We start from the raw sequence: 26,285 nt of genomic DNA on the forward strand, positions 1-26,285 counted from the left end.
TTAAAGAAAATATTTTTGAGCTTCAAAAGCACTTAAAGTGCTTTCTACAGGAAACACCAGTTATGTGGTTCTCTTAGAAAGCACTTTGAGTACTTTTTCAGGATTTACTAACATTTTTACTAAGGACTGTATCCAAACGTGCTTTAAATTTTTTTTTGAAAATGTGCTTTTCCAAAAGCCGCTTCTATGATTTCCTAAATTTTTATGCCAAGAATAGTAAGAATGCTTATGATTGTCAGAAAACGACTTTTAACACTTCAATAAATAGTCTCAAACAACCCTTAATTTGAACTAGAAGTATAACCTTTCTTTAACATTTTACCCACTTTGAATCGTCACCCAAGCACCATCAAACTTTTTGATGTTATCATCCCAGAGTAGTCACACTGCTCATATAGAGAATAATCAATCGGCAAAGTCTATCAAAATTCGCATAATCATTCTAAAAGGTCACATACTCACAGTTGTGACTTACGACTCAAGAAATCTTCTCATAATTCTTAATATTATTCTAATTCCATGTCGTGTTTGTTTCATAGTATGCACCAGATAGTTGGTCTAATTTAAAACAAAACACGAAAGTTCTTATTTTACGTTAACATGTCGAGGAGGGTGCTATTAAATGGTAACAAGGTGTTAATTTAGAAATACATCTCTTTTTAATGTTGAAAACAATTTCTAATTTGAATCTCTCTACCCACTAACGAGAAAAAAACACAATATCAAGCGAAAACATAATTGTAGACCATAGTAAATTGTGCAAATAGTGCCATTTGATTCCTAGCCGTATGTGTCACCATATATATATGTAGAGCTGGAAAAAATTCCCGAAAATCCCAAACCAAACCAAAAAAATCTCAAACCCAAACCGAAAAATCCCAAACCGAAACTATCCCAAATTTTGGTAATCCCATACCGAAATATTCGGTATGGAATTGGTTCCCAGATTTCTTTTCTTCGGTATTCCCGAAGTCCCGAAATCTTTTCTTGTTTTTGGTTCCTACTTTCCAAACAATGAAAAAATAAAACAAAAAGCAGAGCCTTTCGGTTCCACTAGCAAAGGAACAAAAATAAAATAATATGAACAAGGCATGTGATGGTGATGCCTTGTCGGTTTGGGATAAAAGCACAAAGCTTTTTGGGAAACTAAAAGCACAAAGCTTTTGTTTTGGTTTTGAATCTTGATAGTATCATTGTCTGCCATCTTCCCACTCCCACTGACAGCCATCCTCTACCTCTTCTCTCCCTCCACCGACTCCCTCAAATGAACAGAAGGAAGAAAGCCCAAGGCACTCTGTAGCTTCTCTTTTTTCTTTTTCTTTTTTCTTGTTTCAGATCTAGAAAGCTTCACGAATTCAGGATTTGGAAACAACCATACATTGATGTCATGGCATCAGAATTCTACGAAGCAGTGCCATCGCTGCAAAGCAGAGTAGCCCTCCGATGGCGATTTCGTTCGGCAAAACATGGAAAAGCTCACACATCGACGAGGATGGGTACCTAATTATGTTCGGTGCACGTCACAAAGCTCTCCGACTCCCGAAGGCAGCAAAGACAAACCCAGGAATGAGAGGGATGGAGATAGGGGTGGGTAGGTCGACAAATCTGGGACGAGGTGTGGCCGTGTGGGCTGGTAGGGGAGTGGGAGGTCCATGAATCTTTGATTTTAAATTGGGGTTTTAAATTTTGATGCAGGTTCGGTTCGGTTTCGGGAATCCCGAACTTCGGGAATACTGAAATTTTGGTTTGGGATCGGTCCTTAGATTTTCATCCCGAAAATAAACGGTTTGAGACTGGATGTGCCGTTTTCGGTTCGGTATCCCATACCGAACCAGCCCTATATATATGGAAGGGTTCCTTAATTTGGATCAGTTGACGAAAAGAAAAAAGGCATAAAGAAGAAGAGAGGAATAAAATAGGAGAAATTAAAAGCTATATTGCGTCACTTAGTACTACAGTTTTATGGTATTTCTCTTTGAGATGTCTTGGTTCGATTTTCATCAAAGACGAATTTGAACTACATTATTACTAGCTCATTGTGAAGTTAAGCACATTTCTTTCTTTTAGTATAAATAATATCATTTGTTAAAAACTGCATTGCAAATCCATTAAATGAGATGAGACCCAATAGTTCTTCAAGATTTGATGGGGTCGTGACGGATCGCGAGACCCAATAGTTATTCAAAATTTGCAAAAATACTCTCTCGCATATGCAAAGTTCTATTTTTTTGGTCTTTTTCTCTTGGTACATTGCAAAAGTTATACTGGTTATTTGGTTTTATTTTGCTACGACCCAATAAGAACTCAAGTACTGGAATTTATCTAGTTGCTGCTAATTAGTGCGTACAAAAAGTTTAGTATTATTTGAACTCTTATAAACCGTTGTAAACAAGTGCATATGTATTCACATTACAGTGTCAAAACTAGTATACATATGGCTTTTATAAGCTTGTTTCAACTCATGATATTAAAGTGATGATTAAATCGTAAGTAATAGGTTGAGGGAGCGAATAAGAGGAGCTAGAGTATGGCAGAAGGAGTTTGATTGAAGACGCTGAAACTATGGTGGTTCAAACCAATTACCTAGTTTTGGAATACAAAATAATAGTTACCTAGTTTTCTCTAAAATAAATAACGCATTATATTCAAGTTATACTGAAAGCAAAAACAAACGGTTTTTCATTCTTATGTGATTAATTAGACATGACACAAAATGTGCCCTTCTAATCCTAACATTTGAAGGGGATTGAAATGAATAAGTTTGCTTAACAAGTAATAAATCTTCCACTTTCAAGTTGTACGTTAACTTCTTCCTCCAACTAAAACTATAAAATTTTGAGAAATCCAATCCAATTCTAAATGCCAAAAAGTCCTGAAAGTGATATATGGTAGCAGTATTTGACTTTGAATTACTCCCTCATTAAGTCATTACATAGATCTCCACCATCACTGCCACCCAACAAGACTAGTGGCGACTCAAATATCCACCAGCTCCGCCACCGCCATATCTGCCACTGCCACTAAACATGTGAGCTCATTTAAGATGGTAGACCAGCTTGCTTCCCTTTCCTCCAATCCAAATTTATCCACAAACCAAAGTATTATCTGACAGGAGCCATACAATATATACAGCTCGAATTAGAGCTATAAATTTATTAAAACTCTGTTTTGTCTTCATCTATATATACTCTAATGAGGATATTGATACTTGATATAATGTGAAGAAAATGACAATACGTGCACTGATATTATTTTGTTCGTAAATTTACCCTATGGATTATGAAAGTGACAGTTTGCCTGCATATATATCTTGATGCTAATTTGCTTAAAGCATTTGCTTCAACAGGAAGCAGCTGAAGCAATATTGGGAAGCTCAGTGCAAATGGGTACCAACGCAGAGGCAGGGTTACGGTTTAGAGGAACATATATATATATATATATATATCTCTTCTGCCAAAGAATTCACCCATGGAATGCTAATACTATTTAATAAAATATTTCTCTTTAAGTTTACCTTCTTTTTTTTTTAGGGGAACAAAAGTTTGCCTGCGTTCTAGGCCATTTATTAACTTGTACCCATAAAACACAAGCCATTATAACATAACCAGACAGATATTGATACATAGATATATATAATTGGTATAAAGGTTGAAGATGATCCGATAAGCTTTCTCTAAAGCTCAATATTCAGCTGGAAAGAAATATAAACCGCATATACGAGCTCAGTTAAGTTAGCTAGAGTAGTGTGCTTCGGATGTACCAAAGTTTAAATACCTTTTCTTATAACTTAAATGAATTTGGTGCAAGTGCCCTCTCAATCCAGCACCAAAGATATATACGAACAGATTCTAATAATTAGTAGGGTCTTTCCCTCGTACGGTCCCCCCAATTCATGATTGAAATTTAAGATGGTACATTCATATATACACATTTTTCTCTGAGTTTTTCTCGTACGGCACCCTTTCTCTCTCGAGGTTGATTAAGTATACGCAGGGAAAGGACAACAAAATTTTTGTGGTTGTGGGGACTGTCGTCAATGACATTAGGGTTTATGAAGTTCTGCAATTAAAGGTTACAACACTGAGGTTCACTGAGACTGTGGCAGTGGGAGAGTGCTTGACATTTGATTAGCTTGCTTTGAGAGCACCATTGGGTCATAACAGGGTTCTCCTCAGAGGTCTTAAGAATTCTCGTGAAGCACTTCTATGTAAATGGTTTTGAATTTTGAGGGTATTTAAGTTTATTCATGTGTGTTTTTTGATATATTTGAAATTTTTTATAAAAAATGATATTTATAAATTTAGGTGTTAAATTTAGATTATTAATGATAAATACTCTTTTTCTCTTCACATCAAAGATAAAGAGTAGCTGGAGTCCTTATCTTGAAATCAAGTTTTCTTTGTTTTTTCCCCTCCTTGCGTGAAGCGCCGGGACTACTAGCTAGGGTACCCTTTGGGTATGCCAAGGTTGTATACAGGTATGCATGGGAAGTCTCAGTTAATAGGGTGCCAAATTAGGGCTCTTTTTTTATAAAATTGGAGTTCCACCGTAAAATCAATTGATTATATGGAGAGTAGCCAAAGACCATATAAGCCCTTAGCTAGCTAGCCTTGTCTCTTACCGATGTGGGACAAACTATCCACACATATTCAACTCCCTCAAAACTCCCCCGCACGTGTGGCTGATTTCGAAGCCGGCACGTGGACAACAAGTGGATGACACGTGAGCACATGTGGCCCTCTAGCTTTCATACAAAGGACAACCTACTCTGATACCATGATAAAATTGAGGTTCTACTATAAAGCCAATTGACTAGCTCAAGACCATATAAATTCTTAACCAGCCTTGTTCCTCACCGGTATGGGACAAACTGTCCACACATATTCAACTGTCAACACTTCGAGTGTAGGAAAGCTGCTACTTGACTTCAATTGAGGTTGTGCCTCTTTTAATCGAGAACAATTTACATGCACTGTAATATTCCAATTAAATAATTCATTGTCATGTGTAATACATTAATGGATCGTAACGCTTGATGATGGTGAACACGCTATACGCATGTCTTTCTTCTTCCAATCACCATAGTTAAAATCCTAACTAATTACATCTACATAAACATAACTTACTAATTTATCATTTTTACCTTCACTAAAAAAAATTTCTCTCACAATTGTCTACTTTAGTTTAATCTACTATCTATCTTTAGAACATGTATATCAATTGGTAGAGTAGATATAAAATACAAGTAATCGATATGCACAAATGAGTAAATTGGGTGAGATTAATCTTAAGACAGTTTTTAGTTAAGATTAAGATGGATTTGTGATGGTGCAAATAAACCGCACGTACTAAATGCTCAATCTCGGTCCAAATCAAATTTATCAAAATTAACATGATGACAAATTTACTTATTATGAATGAGAATTCAAGGTATGTGTATCCTTATCTTTTTATTTTTAAATTTTATTATTTTAAGAGGAAAGAGAGGGTTCGAAATTATTACAATAATTTAGAGGATGAGAGTTTCAAACCTGGAACTCGTATGTGGAAACCCAACACCCTATTCGCTAAGACATTGGACTACATGCTTCTGTAGTGCAACTTATGGACGACACACAAGAACTCCAATAGCAAGCTATTGTAATGCGCTCTTCCCCTAAATTAAAAAATTAATTTAATATTACGTGAATCATTAGTCCACATATCAGATATTAAACTGATAAGAACAAATACTGCATTTGATCTTAGCCAAAAAGCTGAAAAAGGTATGTGTATCCTTATCATTTTTAATATATCCTTCGTTTGTGTTCATTTACCAAAATTAAAAAAGATATCCCTACCAAGGAGGTCCATATATGATTCTCTCATGCATAAACAATTAGATACGAGTTCCACATTATCTAATATCATTTCCGTCCCAAAAATGTAATTAAACATCGCAATGTTTACCTTTTTTTAAAGAGTGAATTTAGCTTTAGCTCAACTTATCTTGACCGAACAAGTCAAGATTGGGCCAGCAAAATTGGTCTTAAATGTAAAAGTACCATAATTTGAAATTGCTCACAAAATTTATGAGTTGAGCACTAAAGTGTCGAGGGTTAGATAGACATCAATTTCTACATTCAATATACGCTCAATTTAGTAACCGTCCAACTTAATTTTGTCTTACAACCAATTGAGGTGATTCTTTTTTTTTTTTTTTTTTTTTGGAATAAACGGTATTATCTACGTTAAGAAGGAGGATGTGAGCTTAGCATCACAATGAGCTAGAAATAATGTGGTTCAAATTTATCTTTGATTAGAATCAAACCTAAAACCTCTCATTTACAAGTGAAGAAGAATATCATTAGACCATAGTATTAAGTGGCCCAATTGAGATGATCGTAAGCTCGACTCTTTTTGTTCATGGATCTCAGTCTTAAGCTCGACATGGTTTAATCATTGAGTTTAATGTTTTGCTTGAACTTTTAGGTTTTCCACAGTAGGTTGGAAAATTCTATGATTCTAATAATTTAGGAATCAAATTCCTACAATGGATTGAAAAATCTGAGTATTGGGGAGTGATTCTTATTTTTTAATTCAATATATTAAAATCTTCAATATATTAAAATCATATATGTGATTCCTATACAATATATGACAAAAGAGAGAAGATAAATAACTAATTATAAAATATAAAAAAAAGAAATATTTGACGAATCCTACATTTAATGCTCACCCTTATCAAATCCACATCACTTCGACAATAATGTAGTACAAAGCAAATTTACGGTGCTTGATTTTTATAAATACACATTACGCTCATTTAAACCATTGCAAAATACCTTATTAGGATCATTTTCTGTTTTTATTATCATTTTTTTACTCTAGTCGTAAATCGTTTGTGTCTCACTTGAATACCTAGAAGTAGAAGGCACAGATGTACCAAAGTCACTGGTGTGCTGACACAGGATGAGTAATGGAAGCAAGCTTTGTACAGCTAGAACTAGCTCAGTCATAAATGTGGTATACATGCCCAACTCTAAATGACCTGGATTCTCTGTCATTCCCATCTCATATATTTTCCATTCGTTCTTATTTTTGTGGTTATGATTAAATCACGTTAATATTTTATTTTTTCATTGCTTTTTACCTTATTATTTTTATAAAAAAATATCAATATAAAATATTGACGTGACTTAACCGTAATCACAAAAATAAGAGGGGATAGGAAGAGTATGAGATGAGGAGGGCAGACAATCTAGATCCAACTCGAAAACCCTTTGCCATCCCAATTAATGATGCCTATGCCACAAAGTTTTCTCAATGTGTCCAAAACATAGGACGGAACACTATATATTATTATACAATTAGAGAAATTTTTTTTAAGTATTCCTCCAAATATATAATAACACGTAATGTTTCACTCTGTGTTTCAGACAACTAAAAATCTCTCCACAAAATAAGCACAGGTCATATAAAATTTTTATATTCATTGTATAAGCTTGGTAATGTAAAGTGAATTTTAAGTTTATTTCACTCTCTTTTTCATGTTCACCCCTTTCATTTAGGCTTATGTTTATTTCAAGGGAAATTTGACATATTACCAATTATAAATTTTGATTGGATGAACTTATTCTAAAAAATAAAATAAAAAAGATAATGTAAAGTGAATTTTAAGTTTTAAGAAGTAAAGTGGCAAGTTTCGAGTTTCAAGAACTAAAGTGGGATCGTGAGATCAAAATCAAGTACTAAGGAATGAAATGGCGATTTTTGAGTTTCAAGGGGTAAAATAAGATAAAAAATCGAGTTCAAGGGACTAAAGTGATGACTTTTGAGTTTTAAGGAACAAAGTGAGCTTAAAATCGAGTTTCAGAAAACATAACTAAAAATAACCCTTTCATTTATGATCTTTGATTCAAGCAAAGAGCTACATATACATTTGGAGGTTGTTATGATCTTCCAATCTCCACGATTTACCGGTATTATGGCATTTCGATTTCTACGCAATATCATGTAAAAAAAAAAATTTACCCTTAACAATGCGTTAGTAGATTAGATCAGTACCACTTTACAGTGTCATGTGAATATACTAGAAAATGGTTGTAAATGTGTGATTAATATTAACCCTCTTATCAGTTTCTTTAAGTCAACTTAGACTCTGTTTGAATTGACTTAAGTATAGGAAGATTAAAAGACAAATAGAATAAGATTTACAAAAAGGGAAAATGATATGGATAAATAAATTCGCAATATAATTGATACTTTTGTTTAGAGCATTAATTAGCGTGATTGAGTTTTTTAGAATGTCAACAATGACTTTTAAAATATTTTATTATCCTTATTTTTGGTACAAGTCACCGTTTATATAATTTTTTTTATTTTATTTTATATTAAGGTTTTATAGATAAAATGATTTTTGAGATTTGCATAACACATCACTTTGATCATTGAGATTGAAAATCAATAGAAATGATCCCTGAGATTGTCCACCATCCATTATTTTGGTCATTCCGTTAAAAACTCTGTTAAGTGTCTCAAAGCTTTTGGTCAGAAGTTTGGGCAATTTTCAAAGCTTCGTAATTTCTTAACCAAATTTGACCCATAATATATCAAAATGAAGATAAGAAAGTGTAGAATAAGATTATACCTATTTGAAAACCCAATGATTGCTGGAGATGGCTGGAAAGTAGCCGGAGATGGTCAGAAAGTAGCCTGAAATGTGATTAGTCCTCAGGAAAACTAGAAAACTCGCCGAAACTGAGTAAACTTTAAACGTTCATAACTTCTTCAATACTCAACAAAATCGAGTGATTCAAAAACGAAAATTAAACTTCTCAATGAGATGAAGAGAATGGTACCTTTATCGACGGCTAATTCGCCGTAGTTTGGCTGGAAATTAGCTCGAAAGTGGCTAACTAGAGACCAAGACAACCCTTTTTCGAACCGTTTTCCAGCAAAACCACGGAGAGTTAGCCATCAAGAAAGGTACCATTATCTTCATCTCGTCGAGAAGTATGATTTTCATTTTTGAATCACTCAATTTCGTTGAGTATTGAAGACGTTATGAACGTTTACAGTTTACCCAGTTTCCAAAGAGTTTTCCAATTTTTTCGTAGTCTAGTCACCTTTCAGGCTATTTTCCAGCCATCTCTGACAACCATTGGGCTTCTAAGTATAATCTTGTTCTACACTTTCCTATTTTCATTTTGACATATTATGGGTCGAATTTGGTTAAGAAACGATTGAGTTACGAAAATTTGAAAATTGCTCAAACTTTCAGCCAAGAGCTTCGGGACACTTAACGAAATTTTTAACAGAATGACCAAAATAATGGATGGTGGACAATCTCAAGGACCATTTCTATTGATTTTCAATCTTAGAGACCAAAGTGATGTGTTATGCAAATATCAGGGATCGTTTTGGCTAAAAAGCTTTATATTAATTTTGTACATATAACTTATTCATAAGTTTATTTTTACTTTTTATATACTCTCGTTATTTTCGTATGTTGATATTTTTCAATTTATTCGATTCGACAAACAAAAATTAAGAAGTCTGAGAAGTAAAAATAAATTTATGGATAACACCGCCTATAACCTTAACATGTTTGAGAGTTTTAACGAAACACTTCCTATAGTGTTTACTTTTAACGAAAATGACATTTTTATTCTAAAAAGTCATTTCTGATATTATTCACTTATAATACTTTTTTGTTATTTTAATTAAAACTTAAAGTTTTGAAGCATTTTTCGTTACTTTTTCTAATGCTTAGGCAGGGAAGGCAGGGAAGGCTGGGTTATAAAAAACGGATCCAAAAAGCAAGGCAGACGCCTACAGCTACAAGGCCGAAGGAGAAAAATGCTATGCCTCTCACAAAGGAGGCAAGGAACGACTCATGACCTAGCAGATCCTAGCCCAGCCAACCCACAACCCCTCCTCATATTTCACCACCTACACCGTGAAAAATGAAGAGCATGGCAAGCTCAGCTCCTCAGCGTATAGCCGCCATCGTAGGCGTCGGGCCGAAGCTGGGCCGCTCCATAGCCCGCAAGTTCGTCCACGAAGGCTATACCGTCGCTATTCTCGCCCGCGATCTCGGGAGGCTCTCGAAATTCGCAGACGAGATCGCGAGGGAAGAGAAGGCCCAGGTTTTTGCCATTAGGATAGACTGCTCCGAGTCTAGAAGCGTGAGGGAGGCATTTGAAGGGGTTTTGTCTTTGGGTTTTGTGGAGGTGCTGGTCTACAATGCGTACCAGCAGCCGCCCAATTGGCACCCCACCAACTTCACCGACATCCGCCTTGACTCGTTTGAGAAGTCCCTTACCGTTTCTTCCGTCGGAGCCTTTCACTGCGCTCAACAGGTAAGACCGAGCAACTCTAATCAATGGTTCAGATTCACGGACAATATAATTTGACAGTTTGAAAAATAGATAGCTAGATTCTTATGCACCTGAATATAGTTAAGAACAAGTTAAGTTCAGATTAACACTTTGATAATATATATTGTACGGACTACGGATATATGCTACTTACTGTGTTTATAGTACATAAAATTAATAGTATGTTAAACATGGTATTAGTTCGAGGTAAGAACAAGTTTAATTAATTAGTGGTTCAGATTAACAATTTGACAATATATTTTGCATAGCGATAAGCGTCTTAATGCGTGTTTGATGTGCTTCAAATTTATATTAATGTTAAATATGCTATTAATTTAAGGTGCTTCCGGGAATGGTGGAAAGAGGAAGGGGGACAATTTTGTTTACGGGGTGTTCAGGTTCACTCAAGGGCATTGCTGGCCGTTCTGAACTCTGTAAGTACAAGTTCTAGTTTTAACATCGATTTTCTAGGTGTAACTATTACTGCACCGTCTTAAGATGAAAAGAGTTTTTCGCGTGACGGTGACACCCATGTGACATTATGACTAGGTTGCGGAAAATTTGCATTGAGAGCTTTATCACAATGTTTGTCGATGGAGTTTCAACCGCATGGGATACACATAGCGCATGTAATCATTGACGGTGTGATTGGCCCACCTCGAGGGGGCCAATCATCATCGAGCGCTTCACAGAGGACGACGACGTTAGGTACAACGCCGATAGGGGTTGACGTGATAATGGATCCCGACGCGGTGGCTCAAACCTACTGGCAGTTGCACGTCCAAGACCGGAGTGCTTGGACCCAAGAAATCGACCTCCGTCCATCTAACCCCCCCAAATTCTGTTAGCCAATTAATGTCAATTATTAAAGGGGTCTACATAATCTTGTGATCATAATTACTTAATCATGATTATGTTATAATTCTTTTTATTTCCTCAGCCTACTTTAAGAAGAAAGAGTTATGAAGCCAGTTTCCAGGAGCCACTTGACCTAGCAAGTAGCAAGGGACAAGCTGGAGAGGGAGGTCCTAATCTATCTTCCAAGTGGCCCGGAAACAGTAGGGTCCAGCTTAAAGATGAGAGTGGGGCCCCTCATGTTTCTCTACCATTCCTCCCCTCTCCCTTCATAACCAAACCCTAAATCCAGTATAAGAAAAGCGTGAATAAGAATATTTTCTGAGACCGCGTTTGGTGTCTGGGATTGAATTGCTTTCGTTGTGTACAGCGTGTGATAATTTTGTAATAATTATATTTGTGTTAATGTGATTTATGAGATTATACGTATGTGATTCTAGTTCTGTCACTGAAAAATGATTGAGGGGACCCGATTGTGTTCCTATATTTCCAGTGTTGTTCCTTGTCAATTCCTCAGCACAAAATAAGGAAGTGTAAAAGAGGCTACTTTCTCAGGTGATGTTTGGTGTTCATGATTGAATTGGTTGCATTTTTGTATAGAAAGTCATCTTTTTTCTTTTTTTTGTTCGTAATGGACTGCAACGATCATTCTCTAAATATCAATTCTTGGATTAGTCAAAATCAAATGCAGACAAGATATCTAATCCAACATCAATACAAACAAGATATCGATCAAATACTGAAGGCAAACGATGCAAAAGCTAGATTGTAAAGAGGAGGAGGAGGCAGACAAGATTTCTAATCCAACATCAAATACAAACAAGACATCGATCAAATACTGAAAGCGAGCAATGCAAAAGCTAGATTGTAAAGACGAAGAGGAGGAGGTGGAGGAGGGGCCATCTTTGATGTATCCGTGGAAGGAATTCGCCACGATATTCGCACGTATTGGCCTCTCAATCTAGTTATATTTTGAAAAAAAATTATTGAAAAAAATTAAGATCATCTCCAAGAACCTTACTTTTATGAGGAGTGCTAAGGGAATTCTCTAAAGATGAGACAATTAGAGTTTAAAACATTGAAAGACATTATAAAACATACAAAATTTGATCTCTCTAGTTTGTTTAACATAAAAAATTAATAATTAGGTAGAGAATTTAAACACTATTTGTTAAAATAAAGAGTGTTGTTGGAAATACTAAGTTAAATTGGATAGCTAAAATAGATTTTAGACACTATTGACTAGCGAAACTGACAAAATTTAAAGTAATTGTTGACGATGCTCTAAGATTTGTAAATTGATCATTTTAGTTATTTTTCTTATTATTTGGAGTTGATGTAACCAACGGTGTAGCTCACCGCCTTGCCCGTCTCGATCTTTCTCTTAGCCATTGTTGTGAATTGTTAGTTTCCCCACCAAGTGTAATCATAGATTTACTTGTTGAGGATACCTTATCGCCTTAGTTGGTTCTTTGTACTCGCCCATTATAACAACTTTGATCCTAATCTACTATCGTTTCTTTCAAAAAAAAAAAAAAAAAAAAATGTCAAGGTAGTGCTATTCACATATCTATTTTTACTTCTTACACGCTCTCTTAATTTTTAACCGTCGAATAGAATGAATTGAAGAAAATCAATTACCAAAAGTTAATCAAAGTTTGTAACAGATAAAAACGACCATGTGAATAATACTATCATTAATGTAATTGAAGAGATTTGATGTGTGTGATTGTCATTCCATAAATGATACGGTCATTCTATAAATGAAAGGACGGTTTTATTTTTAGTACAAATGAAATGATGTTTTACGATTGAAAGATTGAAGGTGAATCCGTTGTCGGCTTGATGCAGAATTTTGCATTTTGTATGTGCGGCCAGGATATGAAGTATCTAGTTGGAAAGGCACGGAATTGGAAAAGGTAGGGGGAGTGGCGTACTAGGCTAGGGACACTGGTTCCATGGACAATATTACGACTTCGTGTCCCAGCTAAGGACACACAAATTCTTGGATTTCCTTTTCCTAAAGTTTCCGAAATACTACTTCACAAAAAAAAAAAAAAATTAGTTTCTGAATCTATATATTTTGTACCGGGATCAGGATCCTCTCATGATCTAAGAATAAAGATCCTCCTGATCAAGGAATATGGACCGTTAAATGAAAATCTAACGGCTACAAACAGGGAGATCCCTTTAAAGTTATAATAATTATAACCGTTTGATTTTCATCTAACGGTCCACATTCATTGATCAAGAAGATCCTCATCCTTAGATCAGGAGAGGATCCTGATCCTTTGTACCGTACCACCGAATTTGATGAGGTGAAATACATTATTGAAAATAAAAGATATTAAATACAAGAGCCTAAGAGGTAAATAAATAAATTTTGTTAGCTAAAATGGTACATGAAATTATATAACTCTTCATTTTGGTTCTTAAAATTTGAAATCAATAGAAGTGGTCTTGGAGTTTGTCCATCATCCATCATTTTTGTCATTCCGTGAAAAATCTCCTTTAAATAAGACCAAAATGATAAAAATACCTTAAATTTTGTCAAATCATTTTAGCTCATTGTTTATTAACTTAAGGGTACTTTTGTCGTTTTGGTTCTGCTTAACATAGATTTTTCATGAAATGACAAAAATGATTGATGGTGGACAAACTCAGAGACTTCATCTATCGATTTCAAATCTCAGAAACCAAGGATAGAAGTTATGTCAATCTTATAAACTATTTTGGCTCAAATGCCAAATGAATACCGGAAGTGGAAGAGTAGCCAAATTTGGCCTAACCGCCACTCTTGTCAACCGAACACAATCTCTTTGAGTGCGAGTTTTTCTCTCCTACTGAGAGTCTTTCTCACCTTCTAGTGTGAATCTTCAAAAATCAAGAAAACCCCGTGACGCCAACCCTAGCCGCGGCTGGGGTTGGTCGCCATTTCCTCCTTTCTCTATTTCTCTCCTCTGCTCTTTGTTTCTACTGCACTCTCCCCCTTCTTTTAACCCAGATATGGTTTATCCCTCTTGCCCAGTTGGTGTCCCTCTTCTTAGTTCATCATTATTTCGATTTCCAGCCATGAATATCGTGGAGATTGTGTGTAGAGCTTCGGTGTTTTCACCGGCTCGGGTGTTTCCAACACCACCACCACCACCACCACCACCACCTTCTCCTGATTATCTGCCTTTACCGGCAGCGTTGTTCGTGGGCTTCCACAGACTTCATCCTGATAGCTGGCTTTCGTTGTGCTATTGATAGTTATCCATTCTTTGTGGTTATGCTCGTGAAGCAGATCGGGGTAGGATGCTACGTCTGAAAAGGAGATACTCGGCTGTGGATGAGGAATTGGACGAATCAAGGTTGCTGTGGCGACAACAGTTGCAATGGATGCTTCTAGAGTTTGTAAATCCGTCTATGTGTTTGGGCCGCAACAGTTGGTTGGCCCTATTGTACTTTGTTTTGTCTTGGCCCATTGTTTGCTCGTCCATGTGTTAGCTTTGGGCCTTTAGTTGTATTTTTGTTTGCTTTTGGTCAGTAATAAAAGTGGCACTTTGCCAAAAAAAAAAAAAAAAAGGGTACGATGTAAGTCAATTGCGGTGGGTGGTGGTGGCGACATTGCATTGGAGATGTCAGTTGTAGCGGGTGGCGACAACATTGTATGAGAGATCGAATCTTAAACTCTAGTGGACTGAACAATAATATGTATTGAGAAACTTACACATGTCATTGGTTGATCGGAAAAAAAATGTTACATTGACGATAACACACGTTTCATATCAGTCTTTCTCGTCAAGAAAAGAGAAAAAAAAAATTGTGCAAATGATACTAATTTCTAACTATTGATGCATATAAAGTTCCTATAACAAAAAAAATTGTGCAAATGATACTAATTTCTAACTATTGATGCATATAAAGTTCCTATAACATCAACTGTCGTAATTGGCCATACACGTTGAACCATCCCACCTCTATTAATCCATTTTCCAGTATACAAGTGAACGTGAATTATGCTACGAGCAATTTAATTCTAATCACTAATGCATTCAACGCCCGCAATACATTTACATTCATGATTCATAACTACTGATGCAGATATGACAGATATGAAAGGGTGGAGGTACATACAATACAACTGTACCAAAATGTCCCATCTCAAAAGTTCCTTATAGCAACCTCCGTCCACTGTTGACACGCCACGTTTCTTACAAATCCCGTGACCCCAATCTAATTTCTCAGATTTTATTTTACAGTTTAGACTATCCAGTGAGCTAGAAACGAACGGTCAGGATTACTTTTTGTTACTTGACAGTGACATAAAATCAAACCACTCAGTAGTTCAAATTATTAAAGATTTATCCCAAGTTTCTTGTCGTCTTATTATAATCATTCGGTATGAATCATTACAAAATTTTTACTAGGGAACTTCATTCTGATGCAACACCAAATTTACCTACAACGGACTCTTGAAAGGAGAATTTCTTGCGTAGGCATGCTTAATGTATTATAGATTCTTTAGAGTTAAATTACATTTTATCCCTTCAGGTTCAGGATCGATTGTAACCTCATACAATATCTTTAAAATATTTCAATTTCGTACATCCGTTTCCGTTAAATGATGACGTAGCAAATATAAGATCCATATTTATGTTGTCGTGGCTGCTAAATTTGTGCCACGTAACAAAATAAAAAAGTTTCTTTACATTTAAAAAATAATAATTTAATCAGAATATTAAATGCTAAAATAATTAATTTAAAGAAAAGTTTTTTTTTTTTTTTTTAAAGCCCTAAAAAGCCCATTTATGGAGACGAAGGTGAAGGCGAGATCCATCACCTCCTCCTCTCCTTTCGCTGCAACATCTTTCCCTCCAATAACTCACTCGTACGCCGCCACTTGCCTCACCCCCTTCGATGCCCAGAACTCTCACTCCATCAACAACTCCAACGTCCTCGACACTTGGCTCAACACCCCTATCAAATTTCCTATCCGACCTTCAATTCCAAACTCTAGCCGCCTTAAATCAAGTCCTTCCACGAAAACTCAATCCAATGCCCAAAATTGGGGCTAATAAAATTTTGGGGATTAGGGTTGGGTGTAGGTTGATCTAAGGAGAGAAAAGGGAGGGGAGGTGACGAGAGTGGAGGAGAAGGAGAAGGTGGGTTGAGGAGGTGAAGATGGAGGAGTGTGTCTCTGGGGAGAGAGAAGGGAGGGTAGGTGAAGAGAGTGGAGGAGAGGGAGAAGGTGGGTCAGGGAGGTGAAGAGGGAGGAGTGGGTCGGGGTTTTAGGGTTTTTTTTAAGTTTTTTGAACTTTTCATTAATTAATTATTATTTTAGTATTTAATATTATGATTAAATTATTATTTTTTAAATACAAAGAAGAATTATTTTTTTCCACATGGCACAAATTTGACAACCACGTTAGCACAAACGTGGATCCCATATCTATCACGTCTATCACTTAATGGTTTACTTCACAGATTTTCTAACGGATGTATAAAATTGAAATAAAATGATAAGTAAATGTTTTTAAAATGCCATATGAGGTTACAATCGACCACAAACCTGAGAGGGTAAAATGTAATTTACCCATTCTTTATTGCCATTAATTCATCACATGACAAACATTATTTTGATGAACAATTCACTTTTCGAACACAAGACAAATATCTATTGAACAGATATGCCAATAAGATGTTGCATTGGTTACAAAACAATTTATTCCCTGATGCAACTCTCACAAGGGGTGAGACCTGCACGTGGATTCCATACCCACGGTCAACAGGTCCCGCCCCTATGTGAGGTTGGGGGGCGGGGGAAGAAAGAGACCTAACTACCTTTGGAAAGCATCAAGCATTTGTACTGGAGCTACCAGGAATGCGAGGCTAAATTACACCAAAGCTACGATTCTCAACTTATACCCATCACCAATTGCCATAGAAAAGAAAGAAAACTAATACAGTCGCCACCTTGAAAAGTCCACACCGCTACTCTAGTGATCTTTAGTTTCGTGCACCTCATCTCATGGCTGCACCGAGTATGCCTTCGCAGTCAAAACCCTCCTCTCGTCTCACTGTCATCGCCTGCTATGTCATTTTCAGCGAAAGATGAAAATCTGGCACTGTAATACAATGCTTTATTGATGCTTTCTCTAGCAACAGGCAAAATAGCAACTAAGCAACTACAATTGTAAAGACTACTACTTTCAATCTACCAATAGTAACTCGCACAATTATAATGAAGAAAATTTTTGTTCAACCACAAAGCGGGTGTTTGAAGACTTTGGGAATGAAGAAAAAACATAATGCTAAATCAACGTATAAGGAAACACGCATAAACTTCAACTCCGTACGCTCACACAGCAATCCCAGATTTTATCATGCCATGGTTCACTCTACAAACATTAGAATGTTAATTTTAAGGAACCTGCAACATGAAGGAAACATAAAACTGAAGAATATCTGAGTCAAGTACATGGAATACAAGAGGCGTGTACTGACAAGATATAATTCGGAACTGAAAAGAAAAGGAGAATAAAAGAGTACCCTTTCTTCTTTTTTTGTTAAAACATTAATAAGGAAAGGTTTTGGAGTTTGAGTGTGGTGGCGAAGGCAGTACTTTTGGTTCAAGTTAAAAATGTGCGCAGATAGGTAGTAGGTACATACATTCATGGCACACATGAAACATACATCAATGAAATAACAGTCTAATAGTTGTTTATATGAAAACAATTATAGGTTGAAGCTTGAGAAACAATCCCCACATGTAAAATAGTGACACATAATTATTGTATCCACACAAGGATGCAATTGTAGTTTCAACTTGCAGAGTTATCATGAACAGATCATCGTCAAAAGGAAAAGGAGTTACCGAATGAAACGCTGCGAGTTGAAACTAATTCCAACAGTTGAGAATGTAATAGGTGCATAAATCATCTGTGCCCTGTCCTGTAGTAACCCAAGGAGAAGAAATAAGTCGGCATACAGAGCTTCAGTAATAACATCCTATTGTAGACTAGAGCAAACCCTGTACCTCCATTCCCCATATGTCTCAGCTCCTGAAACATACGGATGAAATGGCCTGCCGACATTCACGCCAGATAAGTGATTCCGATTCGTGATATTGTGTCCAGGATCTATATAACCATGGTGGCTACAATTGCTGTTATTGAGCCTATGAAATTGTGAGTCAGGTACAATAAATGTATCAAAATTAGGTGTCACAGGATATCTCAACATGGTTGAAGTGGAGCCCATGACATGACCGAAAGACTGGAAAGGTGCACTTCTGTGTTGAAATTCTAGTTGAGATTGGTGAGGAATACGAGGGACAGACTGAGAATGAAGAGCGGGGACTCTATCAATATTTGGGCGTGCTGATTTTTGATGCCTCCTAAAAGGTTGAGAGGCTTTACTCGTCATCTCTTTTGATGGTAGGGCTGCTTGATGTTGAGAGAAACTATTATGCTTTGCAGATCCACAGGATGTCTGTCTTTGGAGTCTGTCAAAATGCTTCCCCTTCTCTGATTCATTGTTCTTTCTAATTTGATTTGGTCTGGTAGAATGCGATTGTTTCCGACGCTTCCCACCTTATCATTAAGACATAATCATGACATAAAAATCCCCATCTAAAACAAAGAAATACATAAACAATCGCTCACAGCTGGAGCAGGAGAAAGATTGATGATGTAAAAGAAGTAACATGCAAGTAAACTGCTTTGTTTTCTTCCTAATACCTCCATTTTCAGTCCACTTCCTTGATTTTTTATTCGCTTTAACACGCCTTGCTGCTTCACCTCGTCGGTGCTTCTCAGCAAGCACTTTTGATCTTTCAGCTTCATTACTCCAACGCTAAACGGTGGTCAAGAAAACATGCAAGCAACCAAAACCTTAATACTTTAAAGATAAAAGAATAAATAAAAGACACAATATTCACAGCTACCTGTCTAAATGTTCTCAATTTGTAGAGATTACGACCCTTCACAAGCAAAGGAAATAGTGGACACAGCTTCTTTATTCCCCTGCTCCATAGCACTTCAACCTTGCACATCAGGAACAGTGGTTGGTTAAAAGAGTCACAAACAACTACACAGTACACTACGAGTCTACAATACAAAACAACAGGTTACTTAAACGCAAATCTTCATTTCTCCTTGACCCTACTCTCTTAACTTTTATATATGAACCTAGAATATTGCCAACTTCCAACATGTATACCCAAAATAAACTTAAATTTACAGCCAGAAGAGAACCTTCAGCCTCAAGCCTCACCGTAAAAGTATGTTGCTGCTTGGCTGCACCATAGCTTTCTTTAACAACCCAGCCAGCAACAGTTCTCTTCCCTAGAACCCTTCCATGCCTTGTCACTTTGTCAAACCTGTTTGAAATCAAATGTTTGAATTACACTACCAAAATAATTGAAGAACGAGCATCACATGACAAAACTATGAGATTAAAAGAACCGGGATAAGTGGATACTTCTCATAAACTTTCTGGGTGAAGAGCACGACATCTCCCTTACAGACATCACCTGCAATGAACTGCAAAATTTCAGCAAAAAATGGTGCACAGATGGAGAACTAATGATACAAATTAAGAAAGTAAAGAAAGATATTAACCTGTACAATTAATTACGAAGGATGATCTCGGATACAGTGCTTCCCCATTTCCATCCTTCAACCTAAAATGATAAGAAGCAATCATTCAATAACCAAATCAATATGGAATCAGTACCATTCCTACTCCAATTCCCGATCGTTTAGCAAAATAACTTCCGATTACAGTTTAGCAAACATGCCATGAAAGTAACAAAGAGTTGAATAATGACTTGAAACTCGAACGAACTCACCTCCAATGCTCTTCAATTCTCTGAATACAAACCGCTTTGGTTCCGGAGATTCTGAGGCCGTGCCTCCGCAAATACGCCTTGCACTCTTTGAGATTTAAAGAAACCAAATCACTCCCTTCTGCCAAACACAATAATTCAAAGCAAATTTATCACACGCATTGCGTTAATCAGGGTTTAGGGTTCTTAATCAACACTCAATCAAACAAACTCGACTCAGATACTCAATTTATGAAATCAAAATCAAACATTTCGAACATCGGCAGCTGAAAAAAAAAGCATCGAGACAGAGAAACGCTTGTGGAAATTGAAAATTCGAAAAATTTCTCAACGAAAAACGAACCTTGGAGAGAGCGGATTACGCTGTTGCAGAGAGCCTCGTCATCGCCCTCCTCAATTTTCTCATCGCTGTCGTCGTCCTCCTCCTCCTCATCATCATAACCGCCGTCGTCACCGTCACCGTCTTCATCGTCGTCATCTTCTTCTTCTCCAAAGTCGCCGTCTTCCGTTCCGTCGTCGTCTTCTTCTTCGGAAGACGAAGAGATACAAATAAAAGCGCGCTTGCCTTCCCTCCCTGCCATTTCCTTTCAACTCAAAAACTAACAAATATTTCAAACACCGTTTCAGAAATTCAGATACCAATTTTTTTATTTTATTTTTTTTAAATTTTAAATTTTTATGGAGGGATAAAATGGGAAATTTAATAATAACTGCTGGGGGCCCATATGAGGCGCTTTTGCTACAGTAAACATAAATACCGTTACTTTTAACTTAAGCCATTTAACAGGTTGTGGGCCTTGCAGCAGCCCAATACTCTGAATTTTAGCGGGAAGCTCCTTGTGCATAAGCACTTTGATAGTCAAATATTTCTTTTGTTCTTTTAAGAAAGTTAAAAGTGGTTTTCACCCAAAAAAAAAAAAAAAAAAAAAAAAAAGTAGAAAGTTAAAAAGTGGAAGCTCTCTTTGCCTTCTTCGAGTTGTTTATGGTTGGAACTTTGGTGATCCAGAGCTAACGAGTATGTTTATATTAAAGAAATGCTAAGTACAACTATTTATGTAATTGGCTAATAGCCGGTGATGCATGCAATGCGAATCTTGCACTACAAAACATTAGAAATTGACGATCACCCGCACATGCATAGATGATTGTCACCACTTAGTCCATCTTATTGATGTTAGTCTAGTTTGAAAGTGCTATTAAAATGATTTAAAACGTTTCTAAATCACCAAACTCTTCTAATCATGTTTGACAAAATAAGTTAGAAAACTCTTTTTGAAAGATGCACTTCAAATGCTTTATCGGAAGCACTTGAATGCTTATTAAAAATTTCAATCCGCTTCTAATTTAAGCACTTTTACTGAAAGTGCTTTTGTCATTTCAAACATAAATGCTTTTGTGAAGAAGCAGTTTCAGACGAGCCGTTGTATCAAATTTTGGCTAGGAGAAAGATATAGGCAAGTTAAACAAAGATATGATGCTGATCAAATAGTAGTATTACAAGAGGAGGGATGGCACAACCCAATTGTGGCCATGTCCCGCCCCTCTAATGTCAGAAACATCGAAGTGCGATCGTTTAGAAACAAGTAGAGAACTATTCTAATCTGCAACTAGACACACTAAACTAATACTACAAATTTACAGTGGAAAAACACGACTGATAGCTTCATCACGCGCACGCAGAGGGGTCATATCACTCTAGTCCCAAGTGTACACACAATGCCGAAGCTTCATCAAATGACGATTCGCTCGGTTATAAATTGCAGCTGCTGTGAAAATATAGAGTATTTGCATTCAGGAAACTTAATCACACTTCCAAGACCATGGTTTTATCGGTCACGAGTCAGGACCACATGGGCAATCTACACTCCGTGGATCTTATCAAAACTTTTATTGAGCTTTTGGCACAGTCCGGCTAGATACTCCATGCAACAATTTGACAAATCCAAGGAAACTTAGCTTTCCATCAGTGTGCCTAATCCAATCATGAAGAACGGCATGAACTGGGACGGAAGGGCTGAGGCCAAGTTCCTGAAATACGTTCACATAATGCCACATATCAGTGGACAGAAAATTTTATACCACGACGAAGAATTTAATGTTCTTTCCAAGTGCATAACTACTACGAGGAAGGGGAGAGTGAATCAGTGGATACAGAAAGCAATTGGATGGTAGGAGCAATCAGTCAACTATAGATGAAAGAAAGGCACAATTATCATGCATCCACACATACCGAAGCCAGTTCCTCAATCATAATAGCCCTGTTGCCATCCTTCTCAAAAATTTCATAGGCAGAACGAGCAAGTTGCTCCCATCGATCAACAGCCTCAAGCTGGTGCACACTCAGTGCAGCTGTACAAAATTCCTCAAAATCCATCCTTCGGTATTGCAATGCATTAAGCTGCCAAAGGGATGAAAAATAATGTACTAATAAGAATTAACAACATACCAAATAAAATAACCTTCCACACCCATTCAAGAGTCAAGGCACCTACCGATGCTAGAAAATCAGCAATTCGAGCCTCCTTCATTGCATCAGTTGCATTTTTCATCAATGTCTGATAACATTAAGAAGTTCAGGAACATGGCTAACCGTAGATCAAGTTTAAAAGGTAAATAAATTTTGAAGGAAACACACCGTTTTAATATTTTCTAAGCTTATTGTGCCATTTTTGTTAGGTTCCAACAGCGCAAACTGCTCCTTCAAATAAGAAAGCTCATCCACAGTCAATGTCTTGGAAAGAGCCTGCCAAAATGCCAATGTTGAGAGAACCAAATAAGCTACTAGAAATTACTAAACACAAAACAAACAAGCAAACTGATGCACAGAAAAGGGTGGCAAGACAGAATTTGAAGGAATAATACCCTCTACTAGTCACCACAAACATATAAGTATATAGTTTCAATTGAAAATGGATATATACACACCCTTAAAGCAGCTTTTCGGAGAGGTGATGAACGCATATAGACCTTCATGAGTTTGAAAATTAATATATCCAGAGGCACTTTAATATCACTAGAATTTTTAAGCCATGGATGACCTGCAATAGAAAGTAGTATGTGAAAATTTGATAATAGAACCATGACCTCACAATTTTTAGAGTGAATAAGGCACTCACAGAGGGCTTGAGCAGCAGTCATTCTTTTCCGTGGGTCTTTATTCAATAGTCGCTTGACAAAATCTCTTGCTTCTGTGGACAGAGATGGCCAAGGTGGTTCGTCAAAACTTGGATCAGCTTTTAGAACAACCCGAAAAATGCCAGACTCAGTTCGAGCCCAAAATGGACGGCTGCCACACAAAAGAATGTATGCAATCACGCCTACACTCCAGACATCGGCCTCTGTAGCATAAGACCTATGCAGAACTTCGGGGGCTACATAGTATGCACTACCAACAATATCATTAAGCCTCTCATCTGCAAGGACAATTCAACCATATGAAACTATTGGCCAAAGCAAATATTATAGTACAGACTATGTACTGAAGAACTGTCAACCAACCTGGTTTGACAAAATCTGACAATCCAAAGTCTATCGCCTTCAACTGTGAATCTTCATCCTTTGACGTAAACAGAAAATTCTGATCCAGAAATTAAGTGCTTAGATACGTATACATAAATGAAAAGAAAGCAAAGCTACAGCACCCAGAGGCTGGAAGAGGAAAAATGCAGTTATTCTTCTTACTAGACAACAAAGGAGATAAAAGAAACAAAAGGGAAGCAATTGCATGCAATGATATATTCTCCCCTTTAAAAAATGTAAACATCTACCACATATTAGCGACTTTCAGTGTATCGCATCAAGTTTAATTCAATCCAGACGAAAACATATATCCTACCTCAGGTTTAAGATCCCGATGCACCACGCCTTGGAGGTGGCAAAACGCAACCACATTTAATATCTGTGTCATAACGGTCCTTGCATCATCTTCTGTGTATTTCCCACCCCTGCAAAAGGAAAAGGAACATACTTAATATGACACCAGTTGCTATCGAACCACTTCCCAGTTCATCAAGAACAACGAAAACATAACACATTCAAGATACTCGCTCTGAGCTCTAACAGGCACCAAAAAAAAATACCTGGCAAGTATCCTATCCAAGAGCTCCCCTCCTTCACATAATCTGAAAAACACAGACAATTGAACAACAGAATCCGTAAGAAAGAAGGTTAAGTAAACAGAAGAACATGAGCAAGAAAAATGCAGCGATCAGGACTTACTCCATTACAATGTAGACATTTTCCTGGTCTTCATACGCATCATAAAATTTCACTAGATTGTCATGTCCACTTAAAGCTCTCAATATCTTCACTTCCCTTCTCACATCCTCAATTGCGATGGCAGTAGTCATCTACCAACAAAAGCATAAAACAGAATCAGAAAATACGACGAGTAATACAATCGAAATATACAAATCCAGAAAACAGCAGAAAACAAAGTATAGAAAGGTACTGGAACAAAACCAACTGCCAAAACAACAGAAGTTGCTTCCCGATGAAGGTAAAACTAGCAAATCTAGAGACAAACTAAATAATTTCACCAATTCATAGTTAGACCGTGGACAACATTATCAGGACTAAATTTCAACCTACTCATCCACAAAAAACTATTCTTGCAAATTAATATGCATCTCTATTGTATAGAGAGTATACAATTACGCATCCTAATCGCTTTTTTCTTTCCTTTAATTCAAGTCTCTGCCTGCAGATCCAATTCAAACGATGTACTCGAAAACTCGAAAAGCATGAAGGACTCATATCAAATCACAGAGGTCACTCATCATCAAAATCCATACAACCCACTAAAATTCACAGCTTAATTGGTCAGTAAATCCATTCAAACTAAGAAATTGCAAACCTTGGCCTTGGGGATGACTTTGACGGCAGCCTGCTGGCCCTTGAGCTCACCCTTCTTGAACGTAGCTTTACAAGTGTACCCAAAATGACCACGCCCAACCTCTTCTCCCATCTCATACTTGTTCCCAATATGCTTGGAAAATCCGAAGCTCTTATCCAAGCCAGTGGGGCCCTCCACCTCGCCGCCCTCCGGTATCGCAGCCTGGTTCGGCTTCACAGACCCGTGCCTCCTCGCCAAAACCGCCCTTATATGCTTCGCCGGGGACGGCGGCGGGAACGGCCGCTTGAAGAACCGCTTCGGCGTCGAATTTGAGCTCACATTCGCCGGAGATCTCGCCGGAGACTTCTTGGAGAAGAAGTAGTGCGCCGGGCTGGGGCTATAGAACGGGAAAAACGGAGACTTCTTGACGTTCTCCTCCTCAGCCTTCTCACCTCTAGGGTTTTCCCCATTTCCGGCGGCGTTCGGCAGCGGAACGGAGCTCTCCTTGGTTATTGGGGAACCGGATTGCGGCGAGTAAGTACGAGAGTTTGGGGAGGGTTTGGAGGTGCAGAGACCCATTTGGTAATCGGCGATTCCTCCCCAAACAGACCGTGTCTGGGGATTTCAACTCCCGATTCCGGAGGTCAGAGCATCGCGTTTGGGTATCGGATTCCCGGATCAAAATTTTCAAAAACCCCAAACACTTTCCAAAACTCTCAAGATTTTAAAAGCAAAAAAAAAATATATATATATATATATATATCGTTTCCAAAAAATCGTTTTCTTCTTTCGGATTTTTAAATTTGAATTTCCGGGAGTTGGTTTTTGTCTCCGGCACTTGGGAAGAAGAAGAGAGCGTGGGTAGAAATCCACAGAGAAAGCGATAAAAAGGAAAACGACGACCCGTTAGCTTTTTTTAATTATTTATTGAGCAACTAAAACTAATTAATTTAATTTAATTTTGATTACGGATTAAGCTTCGAGCTCGTATTAACTCCTTGTTAGCTTCTGTTGGAGCAAAAAGCAGGTAGTGTGGTCCAGCCTGTACGTATGGACGTACCACATGGCGTGCGCCGGGAGGTTTGTTAGGATTAGTGATTAAATATTTGATTAGTTTAGTTAATTAGGATTTTGTGGTGCCGTTTATTTAGGGGGTTGAGATAGAAATGAGTGCGAAGTTTCTCGACTTTCGCTTGCAAAAGGCATAAGGATGAAATGGACGTTTTGAAATAGAGGAAAAGGAAAAGGATCCGGCGAGGAAAACCGGATCCTTTCCCCAAGGATTTTGGACATCGTATAATTATGATTATTCATCGTATATTGTGCTATCAAAAATTATTTTAAAATTTAAAATTAAATATAAATAATATTTAATAAAAATTGATCGCACGATGTACGATCA

The 26,285-nt window shown here is 37.1% G+C and overlaps 3 protein-coding genes and 1 non-coding gene across 8 annotated transcripts; 1 reads left to right on the plus strand and 3 right to left on the minus strand.

Annotated features, from left to right (window-relative positions):
• Positions 1-5,570: 5,570 nt before the first annotated feature.
• On the minus strand, positions 5,571-5,769 carry LOC137749077 (U2 spliceosomal RNA). The gene has a single exon (XR_011070154.2). It is a non-coding gene; the product is annotated as a U2 spliceosomal RNA (small nuclear RNA).
• Positions 5,770-9,739: 3,970 nt separating this feature from the next.
• On the plus strand, positions 9,740-11,645 carry LOC137748553 (uncharacterized). Its single transcript, XM_068488722.2, has 3 exons — positions 9,740-10,343; positions 10,702-10,795; positions 10,911-11,645. Exons 1-3 carry the CDS (start codon positions 9,948-9,950, stop codon positions 11,207-11,209), a joined length of 789 nt encoding a protein of 262 aa, XP_068344823.1. The 5' UTR covers positions 9,740-9,947; the 3' UTR covers positions 11,210-11,645.
• A 5,134-nt stretch (positions 11,646-16,779) lies between these two features.
• Positions 16,780-20,689, minus strand: LOC137748571 (uncharacterized). Of its 5 annotated transcripts, none has more exons than XM_068488740.2 (10): positions 20,393-20,689; positions 20,053-20,170; positions 19,823-19,884; positions 19,683-19,734; positions 19,476-19,581; positions 19,147-19,245; positions 18,941-19,055; positions 18,238-18,793; positions 18,076-18,152; positions 16,780-17,288 (listed from the first exon to the last, which is right to left on the minus strand). In XM_068488740.2, exons 1-9 carry the CDS (start codon positions 20,628-20,630, stop codon positions 18,137-18,139), a joined length of 1,362 nt encoding a protein of 453 aa, XP_068344841.2. In that variant the 5' UTR covers positions 20,631-20,689; the 3' UTR covers positions 16,780-17,288; positions 18,076-18,136. The 5 variants fall into 5 exon arrangements, with proteins under 5 accessions (XP_068344841.2, XP_088541635.1, XP_088541637.1 ...); XM_088685509.1 differs by having other exon boundaries at positions 16,780-17,291; XM_088685511.1 differs by having other exon boundaries at positions 17,190-17,326.
• An 819-nt stretch (positions 20,690-21,508) lies between these two features.
• On the minus strand, positions 21,509-25,857 carry LOC137747159 (CDPK-related kinase 5). The gene is made up of 11 exons (XM_068487190.2): positions 24,905-25,857; positions 24,268-24,398; positions 24,129-24,170; positions 23,885-23,993; positions 23,548-23,626; positions 23,166-23,462; positions 22,975-23,087; positions 22,685-22,792; positions 22,542-22,604; positions 22,280-22,447; positions 21,509-22,077 (listed from the first exon to the last, which is right to left on the minus strand). Exons 1-11 carry the CDS (start codon positions 25,460-25,462, stop codon positions 21,937-21,939), a joined length of 1,809 nt encoding a protein of 602 aa, XP_068343291.2. The 5' UTR covers positions 25,463-25,857; the 3' UTR covers positions 21,509-21,936.
• Between the last annotated feature and the right edge of the window lie 428 nt (positions 25,858-26,285).

This window comes from Pyrus communis, chromosome 2, assembly GCF_041283825.1.
Source record: "Pyrus communis isolate YQ-2024b chromosome 2, ASM4128382v1, whole genome shotgun sequence".
Classification (NCBI taxonomy): domain Eukaryota; kingdom Viridiplantae; phylum Streptophyta; class Magnoliopsida; order Rosales; family Rosaceae; genus Pyrus; species Pyrus communis.

Bases quoted from the DNA above. Each gene is read 5' to 3' on its own strand.
- LOC137747159 (XM_068487190.2), bottom strand. From the start codon at position 25,462: ATGGGTCTCTGCACCTCCAAACCCTCCCCAAACTCTCGTACTTACTCG. The intron at 23,463-23,547 runs GTTGGTTGACAG...TTGTCCTTGCAG, and splicing joins GTCAGATTTTGTCAAACCAG to ATGAGAGGCTTAATGATATT. The intron at 22,793-22,974 runs GTGTGTATATAT...GCATTTTGGCAG, and splicing joins TCCGAAAAGCTGCTTTAAGG to GCTCTTTCCAAGACATTGAC.
- LOC137748553 (XM_068488722.2), top strand. From the start codon at position 9,948: ATGAAGAGCATGGCAAGCTCAGCTCCTCAGCGTATAGCCGCCATCGTA. The intron at 10,344-10,701 runs GTAAGACCGAGC...TATTAATTTAAG, and splicing joins CCTTTCACTGCGCTCAACAG to GTGCTTCCGGGAATGGTGGA. The intron at 10,796-10,910 runs GTAAGTACAAGT...CATTATGACTAG, and splicing joins TGCTGGCCGTTCTGAACTCT to GTTGCGGAAAATTTGCATTG.
- LOC137748571 (XM_068488740.2), bottom strand. From the start codon at position 20,630: ATGGCAGGGAGGGAAGGCAAGCGCGCTTTTATTTGTATCTCTTCGTCT. The intron at 19,735-19,822 runs GTTAATATCTTT...AGTTCATTGCAG, and splicing joins CTTCGTAATTAATTGTACAG to GTGATGTCTGTAAGGGAGAT. The intron at 19,246-19,475 runs GTGAGGCTTGAG...CTGATGTGCAAG, and splicing joins AGCAGCAACATACTTTTACG to GTTGAAGTGCTATGGAGCAG.